This window comes from Brachyhypopomus gauderio, unplaced genomic scaffold, assembly GCF_052324685.1.
Source record: "Brachyhypopomus gauderio isolate BG-103 unplaced genomic scaffold, BGAUD_0.2 sc50, whole genome shotgun sequence".
NCBI classification, from domain to species: domain Eukaryota; kingdom Metazoa; phylum Chordata; class Actinopteri; order Gymnotiformes; family Hypopomidae; genus Brachyhypopomus; species Brachyhypopomus gauderio.
Genome location: NW_027506875.1, coordinates 587,501 through 606,322, shown reverse-complemented (window position 1 = coordinate 606,322; position 18,822 = coordinate 587,501). Strand labels below are relative to the sequence as shown.

The 18,822-nt window shown below is 44.1% G+C and overlaps 1 protein-coding gene across 3 annotated transcripts in view; it reads left to right on the top strand.

The window, feature by feature from the left end:
• The window catches only part of stk32a (serine/threonine kinase 32A), a 45,138-nt gene that overhangs the window by 11,656 nt on the left and 14,660 nt on the right, over positions 1 to 18,822 (top strand). For all 3 annotated transcript variants that reach the window (XM_076986980.1, XM_076986977.1, XM_076986978.1), the window contains exons 5-6: positions 2,062 to 2,235; positions 18,131 to 18,168. In XM_076986980.1, the coding sequence (XP_076843095.1) occupies positions 2,062 to 2,235; positions 18,131 to 18,168 (212 nt within the window). The remainder of the gene's footprint in view (positions 1 to 2,061; positions 2,236 to 18,130; positions 18,169 to 18,822) is intronic.

The following is an 18,822-nucleotide window of genomic DNA, read 5'->3' as shown; positions in this document are numbered from 1 at the left end:
TGTAATTAAAACCAGGTTCATGGCAGAGATCCCAGCTGCTAGTCCAGTTCTGATCCACAGGTCCAGTTAGAGCAGTCGGGACCCGGGCACCCTGGACCCACGCGTGCATGTGCTCTCTGATCTCTTACACGGGCTCAGATCTTGTTGGACAGTGAAGCTCTTTTTTGTGTGAAGGTCATTCTCAAACGTTATTGGCTGTTGTTTAAATTCTCCAGTACGTCATGTGTTGAGTGAACATGGTAGAAAGACCTGCATGACTCACAAGGGTGCTAACGCAAACATGACTCTCAGAGAGGACCTTGGCATTTCCCACGCCTGAAAAGGTCGTTTTTCTCTATTAAAAGGTTTTTTAAAAAGCAACATACCACATAATTCATTCTTGAGAACCGCAGTGAGTGCTGAGATATCAGAATGTAAGGGTGGAGGGTGTATGTCTCCAGCACATGAAATCAGTCTCAATCTGGGGAAGGAACGTTCTGATGGAGGTAGGTGGTGTAGGTCTGGAGTGTGGAGGTGGGTGGTGTAGGTCTACAGGGTGGAGGTGGGTGGTGTAAGTCTGCAGGGTGGAGGTGGGTGGTGTAGGTCTGCAGTGTGGAGGTGGGTGGTGTAGGTCTGGAGTGTGGAGGTGGGTGGTGTAGGTCTGGAGTGTGGAGGTGGGTGGTGTAGGTTTACAGTGTGGAGGTGGGTGGTGTAGGTCTACAGTGTGGAGGTGGGTGGTGTAGGTCTACAGGGTGGAGGTGGGTGGTGTAGGTCTACAGGGTGGAGGGGAGGTGGGTGGTGTAGGTCTGCAGTGTGGAGGTGGGTGGTGTAGGTCTGGAGTGTGGAGGTGGGTGGTGTAGGTCTACAGTGTGGAGGGGAGGTGGGTGGTGTAGGTCTGCAGTGTGGAGGTGGGTGGTGTGTAGGTCTGCAGTGTGGAGGTGGGTGGTGTAGGTCTGGAGTGTGGAGGGGAGATGGGTGGTGTAGGTCTGCAGTGTGGAGGGGAGGTGGGTGGTGTGTAGGTCTAGAGTGTGGAGGTGGGTGGTGTAGGTCTGCAGTGTGGTGGTGGGTGGTGTAGGTCTGCAGTGTGGAGGGGAGGTGGGTGGTGTAGGTCTGCAGTGTGGAGGGGAGGTGGGTGGTGTAGGTCTGGAGTGCGGAGGGGAGGTGTGTGGTGTAGGTCTGCAGTGTGGAGGGGAGGTGTGTGGTGTAGGTCTGCAGTGTGGAGGGGAGGTAGGTGGTGTAGGTCTGCAGTGTGGAAGGGAGGTGGGTGGTGTAGGTCTGCAGTGTGGAGGGGAGGTGTGTGGTGTAGGTCTGCAGTGTGGAAGGGAGGTGGGTGGTGTAGGTCTGCAGTGTGGAGGGGAGGTGGGTGGTGTAGGTCTACAGTGTGGAGGGGAGGTGGGTGGTGTAGGTCTGGAGTGTGGAGGTGGGTGGTGTAGGTCTGGAGTGTGGTTGAAACATTAAACCACTCAAACATTGTAACTAGATATTAAAGAAAAATGGAAACTGCAGGTTATGGGCCTGTTAATGTGCACGTATGTACCTGCTCAAGCTACTCACGGAGTTGCCAGATTGTTAACCCCAACTCTTAAACTATTTCAGGGTTTTAGAGAGTTTTTGTCACACACTTGCTTTTAGAATTGTACACAATGAGAAAAGACTTCTCAGATTTCCACAGGGCATTATTTCAAGAATATTCATGAAATGCTTTTAGAAAACGAATACTGTGATATAATATTCACCAACAGCCTGAACTTTGTCTCATCTAGCTGGTTTTACAAATGAACTCTAGGTGCAAGCCGCAACTAATTAGCATATAGAGATTTAAACAAAATCCTTGAGGATATTTCTACTTTTGTAACCTGAAATGTAGCATTGACTATAGAACAAATAAGTTATTTGTCAATTCTCCACATATAGTTTTCTCTCAGTCAATGAGTGTATGATACATAATGAGCTGGATTCATTAGTAATGAGTCTAATGAGATCCTAAAATTCTAACGAGCCCCTAATAAGCATAACGAGCCCCTAATAAGTATGGTGTTTGTAAGCGCTCCCTTTCCTGTGGCTTCTCCCTATGCGAGCCAGGTATTCGTTCCAGGACGAGGAGGACATGTTCATGGTGGTGGACCTGCTACTCGGGGGAGACCTTCGTTACCACCTGCAGCAGAACGTCCACTTCTCCGAGAGCACAGTCAAGCTCTACGTCTGTGAACTCGCCCTGGCCCTGCACTACCTGAGAAGCAAGCACATCATCCACAGGTGAGCTCCCATCCACAGGTGCCAGTCAGAGGTGAAGGATCCTGCTTCTGTCTCAGACTCCTCCCCCTCACTGACCCCTCCCCCTCACAGACTCCTCCCCTGACCATACACTGACGCGGTGTGTGGTGCTGGACAGAGACCGCTGGCTCTTCAAGCAGAACCCCAGTGAGATGGTTCTGGTCCTGCAGGCACCTCAGCTAAATCCCAGTCACAGACGTTTTCTTCTCAGTGGAATGTGGACTCTAGGACCCCGAGAGCTGCACAATGTCTTAAATTAATTTCTTGAGACTTCCAATGTCTCCCACAGAGTACGTAATGATTTTGTTCAGGGCGAATGAAACTGGAAATAGAGGTGGATGGAAAGCTGTACTCAATTAAGGCATGGTTACTTTAACATAAGAATTACTCCACTAGAAGTTCATGGTTACTTTAACATAAGAATTACTCCACTAGAAGTTCATGGTTACTTTAACATAAGAATTACTCCACTAGAAGTTCATGGTTACTTTAACATAAGAATTACTCCACTAGAAGTTCATGGTTACTTTAACATAAGAATTACTCCACTAGAAGTTCATGGTTACTTTAACATAAGAATTACTCCACTAGAAGTTCATGGTTACTTTAACATAAGAATTACTCTACTGGAAGTTCATGGTTACTTTAACATAAGAATTACTCCACTAGAAGTTCATGGTTACTTTAACATAAGAATTACTCCACTAGAAGTTCATGGTTACTTTAACATAAGAATTACTCCACTAGAAGTTCATGGTTACTTTAACATAAGAATTACTCTACTGGAAGTTAAAGCATGGTTACTTTAACATAAGAATTACTCCACTTTTAAATTATTCATTTAAATAAAGTCATTTAATTCTGACTTTTGTAAAATTAAGAAAGTACCTAGCAAACATAGGTATCAGTATTGCACTAACAGCAAGATCTGGCACTACCGTGCCACACTATGATATTTACATAGGACAACTGATTAATGCCACCAGATTGATAAAATGGTCATCATTAGCTATTTACTCATTGTTAGCTAAACAATTGCATATCTATTTTTCAAAATAGTTTTCAAAAGAAATGTCAGTAACAAAACTTGATCTTTTAGAAGTGGGCAAATTTGTCTTTTTTCTTTACAGAACGCCCGAGTATGGTGCACGAGCTCATTTGACACTTTTTCCTCTTATAATTAATTTTCTAATTGTAATTCATCTTAGAAAGTTGGCGTGAAGGCTACTGTACTCCCTGACAGGAGAGAGATTTATTAAGGGCAAATCCCTTAATCCAGGGTCATAACAATGGTCCAAGTTCATAACAGCCCAGGGTCAACGTAAAATATGAACAAGCAGACTGAAACAAACAACACAAAAACAGGCCAAGTTCCATAACAGGCCAGGACAACTAAGGCTACACAGAATGGTGTGAATAATCTCAGTACGTTAGTTTCAGAACTGATTGATTACAGGAAACGTTCATTGACTTTTATACCTGGAAGTCAGAGACCAGCCTGGCTTCGCCCAACACGCTGGCGTGTATTTACGCTCTCTGAGTGGGAGTGTGGTGGCTAACATGGAACCAGGCATTACTGCTCATTGAAAATCACAATTATTAACATGCTGACTGCTGTTCAGTTAGTGGCCTCTACACACAGGTGTGTGTTTCTACTCATGTGGCATGGAATAGGACTAATTCTTGACTTACATTAAATGTGTATGGACTGAATACACATGCCAGGCTGTCTGCATGAGTCTTCCTGCGATTGAACTGCGTGACAGCAATCCTGATCTGCCCTAAGAGCACCCCCCCACCCCCGAGAGCCCCTCCCCCGAGAGCTTAGCCAGCACCAGCAGGGGCATTTCTAATATCCACTCATAGTTTGATACTTTCAGGAAGACTGCTGCTGTGATGTGTGTGGCTTGTCTTGATAAGAGCCTTACTGGTTATTGTGTGAGTGTGTGTGTGTGTGTATGCGTGTGTGCATGTGTGTAACCATCTGTGATTGTGTGTGTGCACATCTGTGTGTGAGACCACAGGGTATCCTAACACTACAGTCACTCCCCTAACCCTACAGTCACTCCCCTAACCCTACAGTCACTCCCCTAACACTACAGTCACTCCCCTAACCCTACAGTCACTCCCCTAACCCTACAGTCACTCCCCTAACACTACAGTCACTCCCCTAACCCTACATTCACTACACTAACACTACAGTCACTACATTAACCCTACAGTCACTCCCCTAACCCTACAGTCAGTACACTAACCCTACAGTCACTACACTAACCCTACAGTCACTCCCCTAACCCTACAGTCACTCCCCTAACCCTACAGTCACTCCACTAACCCTACAGTCACTCCACTAACCCTACAGTCACTCCCCTAACCCTACAGTCAGTACACTAACCCTACAGTCACTCCATTAACCCTACAGTCACTACACTAACCCTACAATCACCACCCTAACCCTACAGTCACTACACTAACCCTACAGTCACTCCCCTAACCCTACAGTCACTACACTAACCCTAGTCACTCCCCTAACCCTACAGTCAGTACACTAACCCTACAGTCACTCCCCTAACCCTACATTCACTATCCTAACCCTACAGTCACTCCCCTAACCCTACATTCACTCCACTAACCCTACAGTCACTCCCCTAACACTACATTCACTATCCTAACCCTACAGTCACTACACTAACCTTACAGTCACTACCCTAACACTACAGTCACTACACTAACCCTACAGTCACTCCCCTGACCCTACAGTCACTCCCCTGACCCTACAATCACTCCCCTGACCCTACATTCACTATCCTGACCCTACAATCACTCCCCTAACACTACAGTCACTACACTAACCCTACAGTCACTCCCCTAACCCTACAGTCACTACACTAACCCTACAGTCACTCCTCTAACCCTACAGTCACTCCTCTAACCCTACAGTCACTCCACTAACCCTACAGTCACTCCACTAACCCTACAGTCACTACACTAACCCTACAGTCACTACACTAACCCTACATTAATTACACTAACCCTACAGTCACTCCCCTAACCCTACAGTCACTCCCTAACCCTACAGTCACTACACTAACCCTACAGTCACTACATTAACCCTACAGTCACTCCCCTAACCCTACAGTCACTACACTAACCCTACAGTCACTCCCCTAACCTTACAGTCACTCCCCTAACCTTACATTCACTACACTAACCCTACAGTCACTCCCCTAACACTACAGTCACTCCCCTAACCCTACAATCACTACACTAACCCTACATTCACTACACTAACCCTACATTCACTACACTAACCCTACAATCACCACCCTAACACTACAGTCACTACATTAACCCTACAGTCACTACCTAACCCTACAGTCATTACACTAACCCTAGTCACTCCACTAACCCTACAGTCACTACACTAACCCTACAGTCACTACACTAACCCTACAGTCACTACCCTAACACTACAGTCACTACCTAACCCTACATTCATTACACTAACCCTACAATCACTCCCCTAACCCTACATTCACTATCCTAACCCTACAGTCACTCCCCTAACCCTACAGTCACTCCCCTAACCCTACATTCACTCCACTAACCCTACAGTCACTCCCCTAACACTACATTCACTATCCTAACCCTACAGTCACTACACTAACCTTACAGTCACTACCCTAACACTACAGTCACTACACTAACCCTACAGTCACTCCCCTGACCCTACAGTCACTCCCCTGACCCTACAATCACTCCCCTGACCCTACAATCACTCCCCTGACCCTACATTCACTATCCTGACCCTACAATCACTCCCCTAACACTACAGTCACTACACTAACCCTACAATCACTCCCCTAACACTACAGTCACTACACTAACCCTACAGTCACTCCCCTAACCCTACAGTCACTCCCCTAACCCTAGTCACTCCCCTAACCCTACAGTCACTCCCCTAACCCTACAGTCACTCCCCTAACCCTACAGTCACTCCCCTAACCCTACAGTCACTCCACTAACCCTACAGTCACTACACTAACCCTACAGTCACTCCACTAACCCTAGTCACTCCACTAACCCTACAGTCACTCCACTAACCCTACAGTCACTACACTAACCCTACAGTCACTACATTAACCCTACAGTCACTCCCCTAACCCTACAGTCACTCCCCTAACCCTACAGTCACTACACTAACCCTACAGTCACTACACTAACCCTACAGTCACTCCCCTAACCTTACATTCACTACACTAACCCTACAGTCACTCCCCTAACACTACAGTCACTCCCCTAACCCTACAATCACTACACTAACCCTACATTCACTACACTAACCCTACAATCACCACCCTAACACTACAGTCACTCCATTAACCCTACAGTCACTACCTAACCCTACAGTCATTACACTAACCTTACAGTCACTACATTAACCATACAATCACTACACTAACCCTACAATCACTACCCTAACACTACAGTCACTACCTAACCCTACATTCATTACACTAACCCTACAGTCATTACATTAACCCTACAATCACTACTCTAATACTACAGTCACTACATTAACCCTACAGTCACTACACTAACCCTAGGAAGGCAAATGAACGTCAGCAGGAGATGTGTGTGTGTGTGTGTGTGTGCGTGCGTGCGTGTGTGTGTGTGTGCGCTTTGCACATCCATCACTATGATAGGAACAGACCCTGCTTCAGATTTCGTTCATGGAGAGTAAGACGATAACACTGCGTGATAGTGTGTTTGCCTCTTGATTTCTGCCCAAAAAGTATCACGAATCACTTTATCAGCTGCTTGTCTTAAAATGGTGCCAGGATTTTGGAGGGTGTGAGCTTGTCCTGGTGTGATGATTCTGTAATAAGGCAGTTTGCCTCCAAACTCGTTAACTTTCCTACATTTTGAAAGACTGACAGATCGTTTAAATTTGTCATTTTGAAAGATAAAAATATTATCTGATGTGTTATTTCCCAAGTGCACATGTATTCACAGTTTAAAACTGTTTTTTTCGCATTTAAATAGATCATTCATACATGCAAGCACAATGTAAAATGAAACATAAAAAAAAAATCTTGACCCCATAAATTTCGATGTATGTTCATAAAAGTAAATATTCCAATCAAATTCATATTTTCATAGGCCTCTTTAAGTAACGTGGGCGCTATCTGACATGTTATGCAATTCATTGATTATACCTTCACTTCATTTTTTTGCTCACATTCTTGCATAAAACTACATACACGAAGCTAACTGTGCCTTTAGATAGCCTGGAAGACTCCAAAGTATGTTGTCAAGCCTTTAATGGGGTTATTGACATTGTTTGTATTAATTGTAATTGTTTATTGTTAATTATATTTTACGGCTTATGACATCATAGGAAAATCAAAAGAGATCTGCTAATACATCAGAAAAAGATCTGAGGATCCCGCAAGTCTAGAACATCCTTGGGAGTAAAGTTTCAAACAACTGCTGGTTCTACGTTCATCTGTTCACACGATGATATGCAAGTTTAAGAAGGAGGTTCTGTCTCTTAGAGTTGAAAAATACAAATCGGTCCAAGAAAACCAGCAAACGATGCTGTCGAGATACTGGAGAAGACAGATACAACACTCTTTTCCACAGAAAGACATGTCCTGTATCAGCAGATACAACAGTATCTGTACCGACAGTAAAATGTCCTATTTCAATATGACCTGAAAGGGTAGGGTTAGGGTTAGTCAGTGATGGCTTAGTTACCTCGAAAAGGTAATCAGGAGTAATCAATAATTACTGATTACTCCTTTAGTGATGTTACCAATTACTTGATTTTAAAAGTAACTACATTAGATTACAAGTTACTTTAGTTACATTCAGCAGCAAAATTAATTTTTCCAATACTCACTTTATTGGAAGTGCATTTTTAACAGTAACAATGTATCTCCTGACATTTAAATGTATCTCCTGATGTACATGTATGTCGCTGTGCGGTATTATTTGTAAATGTATTTGTAAATGTAATACAAGCGAATTATTCAGTCAGACAGATTTGTTGTGAAACGAAATACAATTACAATTTCAAGCATTTTCAAGTACTTTAGCCAAAATTCCAGCACTTTTCAAACCTGGAACACAAAGCAACATTAAAATTCGTCAGGTAAATGTTTCTTCCCCTGTTTTTGAGGGGTGTTTCTTTACACTACCACATTTCGTTACGGACAACACTGCACAGAATGACGTGAACGCACTCGCACTCTCACAGGTTCACACGCAGCTTGCGGAGTCGAGCGCTACGGTCAGACGAAAAAGTAGAACTGAGCCCAGAATAAAGAAAAAATATATAGTTTTACTAAGGAAATTAAAAATAGTATATTTTTGTTATATTACTCGTTACTGAAAAAAGTGGTAAGATTAGAGTAACGCGTTACTGACATCACTGGTTATAGTAGGGTAGAGTAAGGGTAGGATTATGGTAGGGTAAAGTAAGGGTAGGATTATGGTAGTGTAGGATTAGGGTTATGGTAGGGTAGGATTATGGTAGGGTAGGGTGGAGTAAGGGTAGGGTTAGCATTATAGTAGGGTGGAGTAATGGTAGGGTGGAGTAAGGGTAGGTTTAGAGTTATGGTAGGGTGGAGTAAGGGTGGTTTAGAGTTATGGTAGGGTGGAGTAAGGGTAGGTTAGGGTTATAGTAGGGTGGAGTAAGGGTAGGGTTAGGGTTATAGTAGGGTGGAGTAAGGGTAGGTTTAGAGTTATGGTAGGGTAGAGTAAGGGTAGGTTTAGAGTTATGGTAGGGTGGAGTAAGGGTAGGTTAGGGTTATAGTAGGGTGGAGTAAGGGTAGGGTTAGTGTTATAGTAGGGTGGAGTAAGGGTAGGGTTAGAGTTATGGTAGGGTAGAGTAAGGGTAGGTTTAGAGTTATGGTAGGGTAGAGTAAGGGTAGGTTTAGAGTTATGGTAGGGTAGAGTAAGGGTAGGTTTAGAGTTATGGTAGGGTGGAGTAAGGGTAGGGTTAGAGTTATGGTAGGGTGGAGTAAGGGTAGGGTTAGAGTTATGGTAGGGTAGAGTAAGGGTAGGTTAGCGTTATAGTAGGGTGGAGTAAGGGTAGGGTTAGGGTTATAGTAGGGTGGAGTAAGGGTAGGTTTAGAGTTATGGTAGGGTGGAGTAAGGGTAGGTTTAGAGTTATGGTAGGGTAGAGTAAGGGTAGGGTTAGAGTTATGGTAGGGTAGAGTAAGGGTAGGTTTAGAGTTATGGTAGGGTGGAGTAAGGGTAGGTTAGGGTTATAGTAGGGTGGAGTAAGGGTAGGGTTAGTGTTATAGTAGGGTGGAGTAAGGGTAGGTTTAGAGTTATGGTAGGGTAGAGTAAGGGTAGGTTTAGAGTTATGGTAGGGTAGAGTAAGGGTAGGTTTAGAGTTATGGTAGGGTGGAGTAAGGGTAGGTTTAGAGTTATGGTAGGGTAGAGTAAGGGTAGGGTTAGAGTTATGGTAGGGTAGAGTAAGGGTAGGGTTAGAGTTATGGTAGGGTAGAGTAAGGGTAGGTTTAGAGTTATGGTAGGGTAGAGTAAGGGTAGGTTTAGAGTTATGGTAGGGTGGAGTAAGGGTAGGGTTAGGGTTATGGTAGGGTGGAGTAAGGGTAGGGTTAGAGTTATGGTAGGGTGGAGTAAGGGTAGGTTAGGGTTATGGTAGGGTGGAGTAAGGGTAGGGTTAGGGTTAAAGTAGGGTGGAGTAAGGGTAGGTTTAGAGTTATGGTAGGGTAGAGTAAGGGTAGGTTAGCGTTATAGTAGGGTGGAGTAAGGGTAGGGTTAGGGTTATAGTAGGGTGGAGTAAGGGTAGGTTAGGGTTATGGTAGGGTGGAGTAAGGGTAGGTTTAGAGTTATGGTAGGGTAGAGTAAGGGTAGGTTTAGAGTTATGGTAGGGTGGAGTAAGGGTAGGGTTAGAGTTATGGTAGGGTGGAGTAAGGGTAGGGTTAGAGTTATGGTAGGGTAGAGTAAGGGTAGGTTTAGAGTTATGGTAGGGTAGAGTAAGGGTAGGTTTAGAGTTATGGTAGGGTGGAGTAAGGGTAGGGTTAGAGTTATGGTAGGGTGGAGTAAGGGTAGGTTTAGAGTTATGGTAGGGTAGAGTAAGGGTAGGTTTAGAGTTATGGTAGGGTGGAGTAAGGGTAGGTTTAGAGTTATGGTAGGGTAGAGTAAGGGTAGGGTTAGAGTTATGGTAGGGTGGAGTAAGGGTAGGTTTAGAGTTATGGTAGGGTAGAGTAAGGGTAGGGTTAGAGTTATGGTAGGGTGGAGTAAGGGTAGGGTTAGAGTTATGGTAGGGTAGAGTAAGGGTAGGGTTAGAGTTATGGTAGGGTGGAGTAAGGGTAGGGTTAGAGTTATGGTAGGGTAGAGTAAGGGTAGGGTTAGAGTTATGGTAGGGTGGAGTAAGGGTAGGGTCTCAAGAAGTTAAAGCTTGGACAGAAATGGGTCTTCCAAATGGACAGTTAGTCAAAGAAAACTTTGTGTCAAATTGGCTGAACAACAACAGAGTTAAGGGCTGTGTGGAGCTCCCAGGACAGCCTCCATCTGCTGCTGCTGGAGCCCAGACACGTATCAGGTGAGCTAGGGGTCGGCTCGGTTACAGCCCTCCTCAGGAGATGTGATGTAATGAGGTCATTAGGAGCAGGTAATGGGTTGTTGGACTAGTGAAGCGGAGGAAGAGAGCAGAGGATCGGGTTAGCAGAGTCTCCCGATGAGCAGGAGCTGTGCAGAGAGGAGACGGGTGGGGTGGGGCGGAGGCCGAACGTCTCCTCTTCACCTGTGTATCGCATAACACCTGTATGCAGACTGCAGTGCCATTCTATGCTCTGCTGTTTAATTTATGAGTGACAGGTGAAGGTAGGCAGTACTATATTTTCAAAGTAATAGGAGTTACAATTTAATAGAACAAAGTAATAAAAAACTTGATTTATACACAGTAAAAGTGTACTTGTTGCTTTAAGTAAGTAAAAAACCTAGTTGCATTTAACACTGAGTTAATTGAATCTCACTGTTTTAATTATCTTGGCAGTGCTGAATCAACACTGCTGAATCCACATTTGCTTTAGTAAACAGAAAAAAAGTGTTGTTTGTGTCTGACGTGTAGATTTGGGCTGTTTGCACGGTCTGGATCGTGTACAGTGTTGTTTGCTTATACGTTGAAGTAGGCTATTGTTGGCCCGTTTTACCTGCAGGTCCAACATTGAGCCAGTAACACCTGGCATTGTTATGGTCTACATTCAGGCCTCTAATGTCTAGTCTACTAGTGTGTATTAATGAATGAATACTTTATTGATCCCAAAATTGTGAAATTGCATTCCTGTGTGTGTCGGCCTCGGTGTAAAGCAGCGTAAACCCAGAGTAGCTGTTGCGGCTGAAACGTGCCGGCGTGGAACACACTATTATTGTAGTGTTTATTTAAACCAACGAGTCCATATTAGTTCATTTAAGCTCAGGAAGCAGCTGTCCTCTCATTATCTACGTCTAATTACAGAACACTGACACTGACGGTTTAGTTGGTTTTCCCTAACATAATAATTCACATTATTACCATTACGCGAAATAGCTGTAAAATATTTATCTGCAAAAATGATTTGTGGTTGTGGGACAAATTTTAATTAAGCACAAGGAAAACGAACCACAGTACTGTAGTGAGGAGTGAGAGGGAGGGTGTGTAGGCGTGAGAGAGGGAGAGTGAGCAGTAGTGAGAGAGAGGGTGAGTAGGGTAGGAGTGAGAGAGAGGGAGAGAACCGCTTTGACGGTAAGAGAACTGAAGATGAGAACAGTATGGAGAGATGACCAAGAGGAGTGTGAGGGTGAACACAGAAGAAGAGGATTTATTCAAAAAAGCCGGACAGCGTCCGAACAGCAGAACACACAAGAAGATGGAATGTGCATTCACACTAACACGAAATTAACCTGCTGTAATATATCCTGTAATATGTCCTGTAATATATCCTGTAATATGTCCTGCTGATGAATGGGCAGCATGCAAGAATGCACAAGGTAATTGGACATGATTCTCTTCAGACAAGTCATGGTCCCTCTGCTGAAATCCCCCAGCTTGGCTGTGCATTGCAGAGTAGTGTAGAATTTTAATGACTGCTTTTTGGAGGACAGAGACATCTCCATAATCACGTCGGTTCACTAGGTCCTCACCATAGTCCGCGGGCGTGGGCTCGGCTAATGTGGAGATGAAGCACCAGGCTCACATTCTCACTACAGTTCCACACATGTAATCCCCCAGATCAATAAAAGCCCTGAAGCCCGGTTGCTTGCCATGCCACTGGTTGTCACTGGCTACTTCCCCGAGGCAGTGGCCACAGTGTCGTCGTTGGTAACGGATCGCCTAACGAGCAGGGGACACTGTTGCTCCCTGAGAGCAATCTGATTGGTCCAGATGAGACGGGCTCCCCGCCAGGAAGCTGTCGGCTGGTTAGAAGCAGCACGTTTGACCTTTAATTGCCCGAGTCTGGGTACAAACCAGCACAGCAACGATGAGAGCTGTCTGCCACCCCCTGGGCTTTGCAATGTCCGAGGCAATACGACCCTGACCCTGACCCTAACCAAGTCTTCAAATCCTCAATTTCTCAAAATTACTTTTTGAATAATCTCCACATCATGAAAGCAATTTCTCATTCATTTTGAATAAATACCCAATTCTATACATAATCAGATGATTTTGTACAACTGTCTGCTGTTTCTCGCATTATCAGTTACTTTTGTCAATCAAAACTTGCTGTGTTGAATATTCCTTCCCCATAAAACACTTCTGCACAAGTTCATATGGCATTACATTCAAAATGCTGACTAGTTTATACATCCTGAAATTATGATTATATGAGTCATGACTTTCATTTATGAAGGGGAGTGTATGATGCATTAGATCAACCAATGGTCACCCAGTTCTCTAAAACAGCTCAGAGGTGCATCTTACAGTATGAACCTACAACTGGCAACACGTGTAGTCAGATAACACTGCTGATTGCCAGTGTGAGGACATCATAGCAGAGGCCTGTAGAGACTGGATAAGAAATACCAAAAGATTCTTTCCACGCTGTTTTGCAAAAGAGGACATCCAATGTGATTTGGATGAGAATATGTGGCCCCACAGACAGGAACGTCAGAAGGTGTAGAGAGGTTGAACTGTAATTCTACACGCAGTGTTGCTTGGACATTTCTGCCCGTTTCAAATGTTTACAGTCCGATCTCTTGCAATCTCCTACATACAATAATGTTTAAGGTTGTATTACAGAAATGTGCCGTCTTGTGCACTTTCAGCCCTCAGAACCTCAGCCATGAGAAAATGCTTATACTGATATATGACAACACAAGAGTTCTGACTGTCATGTTCGTTATCAGTGACACAAGGGCTTGTCATTCTGATGACACTGACATGCTGGGCTGTATCAAGCTTTTCAAAAGTGGTGGTGTTCTGGGATGTCATAGCATATGCAGCTTATTTTAGTATCGTTTTAATATGATAAAGGTGAATGGTTGGGGAAGGAATTGTGTTTCAGCAAAAGTGGGGTACCCTGCAAGACCCCCAATACAATATTGTATTGACTCACGTTAGAGAAGTAGTCAGACACAAAGTGGTTAATGCACGGTGGCTTTGCCAACTGTAGCTGGGACTCTGCCATCAAACCGAAGCTTTGCCCACTCAGCTCCTCGGTCCCGTCCGTCTGGGGCGGATGTCGTGATTGGTGCTGCTCTCTGCGAGCAGCTCCCTGCTGAGCTTTTAGCATCAACAATATGCTGGTGGGTCTGACGTGCAAGAAAAAAAAAAGCACTTTGGGACATTTTGCAGATCAGAACTGAATTTCTTAAAATGACTAGTCACTTGTGCACATCGTGAAAGCAATTTCTCATTCATTTTGAACAATTACCAACTGACTGACATGATCAAGCAAATGATTTTGTACAACTGTCTGCTGTTTCCTGCATTATCAATTCGTTGTCATGTTGATCAAAATATATTATACTTCAAAATATAATTATTTAGTTTTTCTCAGCCGATTGGGTACATTTCACATCATGATTTACACTGGCATCACAACAAGTGCATTACTCAAAACAGTTAGAGCAAACGGCAAACCTCAATGATTTGCACTGTTTTGAGTAATGCACTTGTTGTGATGCCTACAAAAGCAGATACTTCACTCAGAATTATTAGTTTTTGCCTCAAAAGTAAATATTTAGGTCAATCAACTTGTCTGTGCCATCACAATGTGTCATGTCCTATGAACAAGGTAGTCACTCCTAAGAACTCCTCAATAGGGTTCAGGACTGGGGAATAGGCTGGGATTCTGTGACCATTACCTGATGGTGTTATAGTGGTAAAAACTCCCGTTATCCCAAATGATCACATATGTTGGCAAATCCTCCTGCATCTTTCCTTGTTGTCAGAGATGAGATCCCTGTAGAAGATGTCCAAGAATGTGATGAGATGTTGTGTGTTATAGGGCCCTATAATGGGAATATGTGTAAGCAGGCCATTCCTTTGGCCAATGATGTTTCGACCACAAATACATATAAAATGTTCATTTTGGACAAGAAATAGTTACATACATTTCAGCCATAGCCATGTGTGTCAGTATGCATGAAGGTTTTACCTGTATACTGGGACCGTAGCTCCTTCAACCTTTCACCACGTCTTTGACATGGAACTTCCTACAGCTGCTTCATGGTCATCTGCTGTTGTTTCAGAACCTGGTCAGTGGTCTTGAATAATGTCTTGCTAAATCTCCCTCATCCTTAAGGCATTATTTGATGTGACCACAGCACATACAGGCTCCTCTTGTTGGGATGTGAGAAATGGACCTCTCCTACCTGTGAGCTGGTCTTCATGTCCTATATGGTATAAAATAATAACACTGAATAACATTTCAGAATTTATGTCAATGTGCAGCATTACAGCAGAGAGCACATTTCTGAATTACACACATTTTCTCTGTGAAATGTTTGAATGATTGAAGACACAGTTGTTCTTCCAATATTTGGCTGCACCTGCCAACCAGCTTCAGCCATTGTGAGACCATGACTTACATGTAAAACATGGTCCACAATTTCACCTGGGACAAACCTACGGACACGGGCCCTTCTACCTCTTCCTGCTTTGTCCCCTCAGCCTTCCTCCTCTTCATCACGTAGCCTTCCTCCTCTTCATCACGTAGCCTTCCTCCTCTTCATCACGTAGCCTTCCTCCTCTTCATCACGTAGCCTCACTCCTCTTCATCACGTAGCCTCACTCCTCTTCATCACGTAGCCTTACTCCTCTTCATCACGTAGCCTTACTCCTCTTCATCACGTAGCCTTACTCCTCTTCATCACGCAGCCTTACTCCTCTTCATCACGTAGCCTTACTCCTCTTCATCACGTAGCCTTACTCCTCTTCATCACGTAGCCTTACTCCTCTTCATCACGTAGCCTTACTCCTCTTCATCACGTAGCCTTACTCCTCTTCCTCCGATGTGTCTTAATCCACTTCTTGGCTTCACCCTGTACGTGGCCTTTTCCATGTAATGACCTAGCCAATGACCTGAAGCCTCAATGTTTTGGAGGGTAAGACAATTCAGATGTCCTACACATGTAGACTGACTGGGACGCAGTGTGAGGACATCACAGCAGAGCCCTGTAGAGACTGCCTAAGAAATCCCAAAAGATAATTTCCACACTGCATTGCAAGAGAAGATATCCACTGTGATGTGGATGAACCTGTGGGCCGACAGACAGGAACACCAGCAGGTGTAGAGAAATTGATCTGTACGTTTACACGCAGTGTTGCTTGTACAGTAGTTCTGTGTTTCCAATGTTTACATTTCTAATTTCTAACAGACGTGTATTTGTTTTCTGTATCACAATGACATGGTCTATCAATACAGTAGATTACTGTATAAACCATAAAAGGCATGAATCTGAATCCACTCCAATTTCTTGCTATCAGTCTCTACACATTCAGTAATGTGTAACTTTATACAAATTGAAATTGATATTTGGAGCCTTGTGCATTTCATTCATTGTCCTCAAAGCCTCAGACATCAGAAACTGATATATGACAATATGGGTAAGAGTTTTGGCTGTCATGTTCGTTATCAACGACACAAGAGCTTTTCATTCTGATGACACTGACATGTTTATTGACATAAATACTTTTAGGACATGAAGGGGGATTTTGAGCAGGTGACAGCCTTTTGCATTGTGTGGTGGTGGTGTATGAATTGTTTTGAGAAATGCACTTACTATTGTGCAAATCTTCACAATGATTCAAGAAATGTACCAAACCAACTGACAAAAACTGTAATATGGAGTCCGTCCCACCTCAACTGTCCCGGGAAGCTTTCTACAATATAGTGGGAGTATGTCTATGAGAGTTGTAAGGTCAGATGTTGGACGAGATCGCTCCCTTGCAATCTCCTTTCTGGTTCATTACAAAAGCTCCTCCACACCAAACTCACCCAACCATGCCTTTATGGATCTTGCTTTGCACACTTCTGATTTACAGTCAGGTAGGCAACGTTCTCCTGGCATTCTCCAAACCTGGACTCATCCATCAGACTGCCAGACAGAGACGTGTGATTCATCATTCCACACGACACGTTTCTACTCCAGAGCCCAGTGTGTTTCACACCACTCCGGCCAGAGCTTGGCATTGTGTTTGGTGACGTAAGGCTCGCATGCAGGTGTTCAGTAATGGAGGCCCAGGCCGTGATGTCTCCACGTTAATGCCTGAGGAGCTGCTGGGTTGAGCTGTTGTTTCCTAAACGCTTCCACTTGTCAATAAAACCGCTCACAGATGACGGAGAAATATCCAATGAGAGTGTCATAAACTGACTTGTTGTCACGGTGACATCCTTCAGCCTTCAACCACCCACGTTTTCACCGAATGACCCCATTCTGTCACCCAAACGTGTAAAGGCTTCGTGGCTTGTGCTTGATTTTATACACCTGTGGCAATGGGACTAAATAAAACGCCTGAACAAAATCATTAAGAGGCCTCCTAATAATTTTACACCTGAATGAAATAATTAAGAGGTGCCCCAAAACGTTTACACTTGTATTAAATTATTAAGACATGTGTCCCAATACATTTACACTTGAATAAAAAACAATTGTCCATGAGTGCATGAAAAAGTTAATTATTCATGTCTCCTTTAAAAAAATGTAAGCATAATTAGTAACTGTATACTAAAGAAAAAAGAATTTAAAAGGTTAATCAGTGGACCAGAATATAAAGCATACAAACCGTAAGAATATGAATTTATTGAATATGACAATATTCCTACCTGTCAGGAAGCGAGTGATCCACTGACAGACAGCAGGTGATCCACTGACAGACAGCAGGTGATCCACTGACAGATAGAGGGGGATTCAGTGAGCTGGGAGAGATTAGAGGTGCCCACATACAGGATCCTTGCATCCTTGCACCAGTCACAGTGCATCCCAACTACAGCTCTCAGGGTTATTGAGCAGCAGGGTTGTAGTCATTCAGAACTGAGATTGAGGTTTTCTTGGAGATGATGGTGTAAGGTTTGTAGCAGGATGGGGTTTCACACAACTCCAGAGATCTGCTGGAAATGCTGTGATGCCTTTGAACCAGAGCATTCTGAAGTGTTGAAGCCATTTTGAGTATTTTTTCTATTCTGGCTGTCACAGGTCAGAGGTCAGCTTCTGCCTCATCGTGCCTAATGTCTTTAGGTTGTGTGTCTGCTGTTGTGCACCAGGGTTGTTCTGACTGCCGGGAGCAAACCACATTAAGGCAGTGTATGCCTAAAGAATGTTTTTGTGCCTGAACCAGAATAACATGTAATTAGAACATTGTCTCCTCAAATGCCTAGTGACGTCTCTAATTAAGATTGTGTTTGTGTTGGTACAGAGACATCAAGCCAGACAACATCTTACTGGATGAACATGGTGAGTTGGACTACCTGCACCACCATCTCCTGATGTGGGTCACTTCCCTTTCCAGCTCCGGTTTGATGCGTCTCGTGGCTTTGAGCAGCCCTGCTGTGATAGGGACAGAGTGCGGCTGTGATTTCTGTGTCACAGGTAGCCTCTCTGGGGTTTGCATACAAAGCAAAGACACTGAGACCAGGCAAACTGGTACCATAATTCTTAATCAGCATGATAATAGGATAGGAATATTAATGTAGAGAGAGTTATGACCCTGTCTCCCACACACACACACGCGCGCACACACACCTCAGGCTTTTACACTCACTCTCAGCCTCCTTTCCTCTATCCCTCGTTCGCTCCATTCCTCTGTCCTTCTCACTCTGTCTATACCTCTATACCTTCTCCCCTCTCTCTCTCCCTCCCTCTGTCTCTTTCTACCACTCTTCCCCACTCACTCTATCTTTCTCTTGATCAGAGTGTGACAGTAACTCCCCCTCGTGCTCAGATGACAGCAGCATCTTTGCTTGTGCAGTGCTGTCCAGTACCGCTTGGTCCAAACTTCGTACTGCTGAGCGCCACAGTACTGTTCAGTACTGCATACTGACATTCAGTACCACTTGGGTCTGCTTAGCAATACACACTACCGCTTAGTACCAGTCAGTACCACCCAGA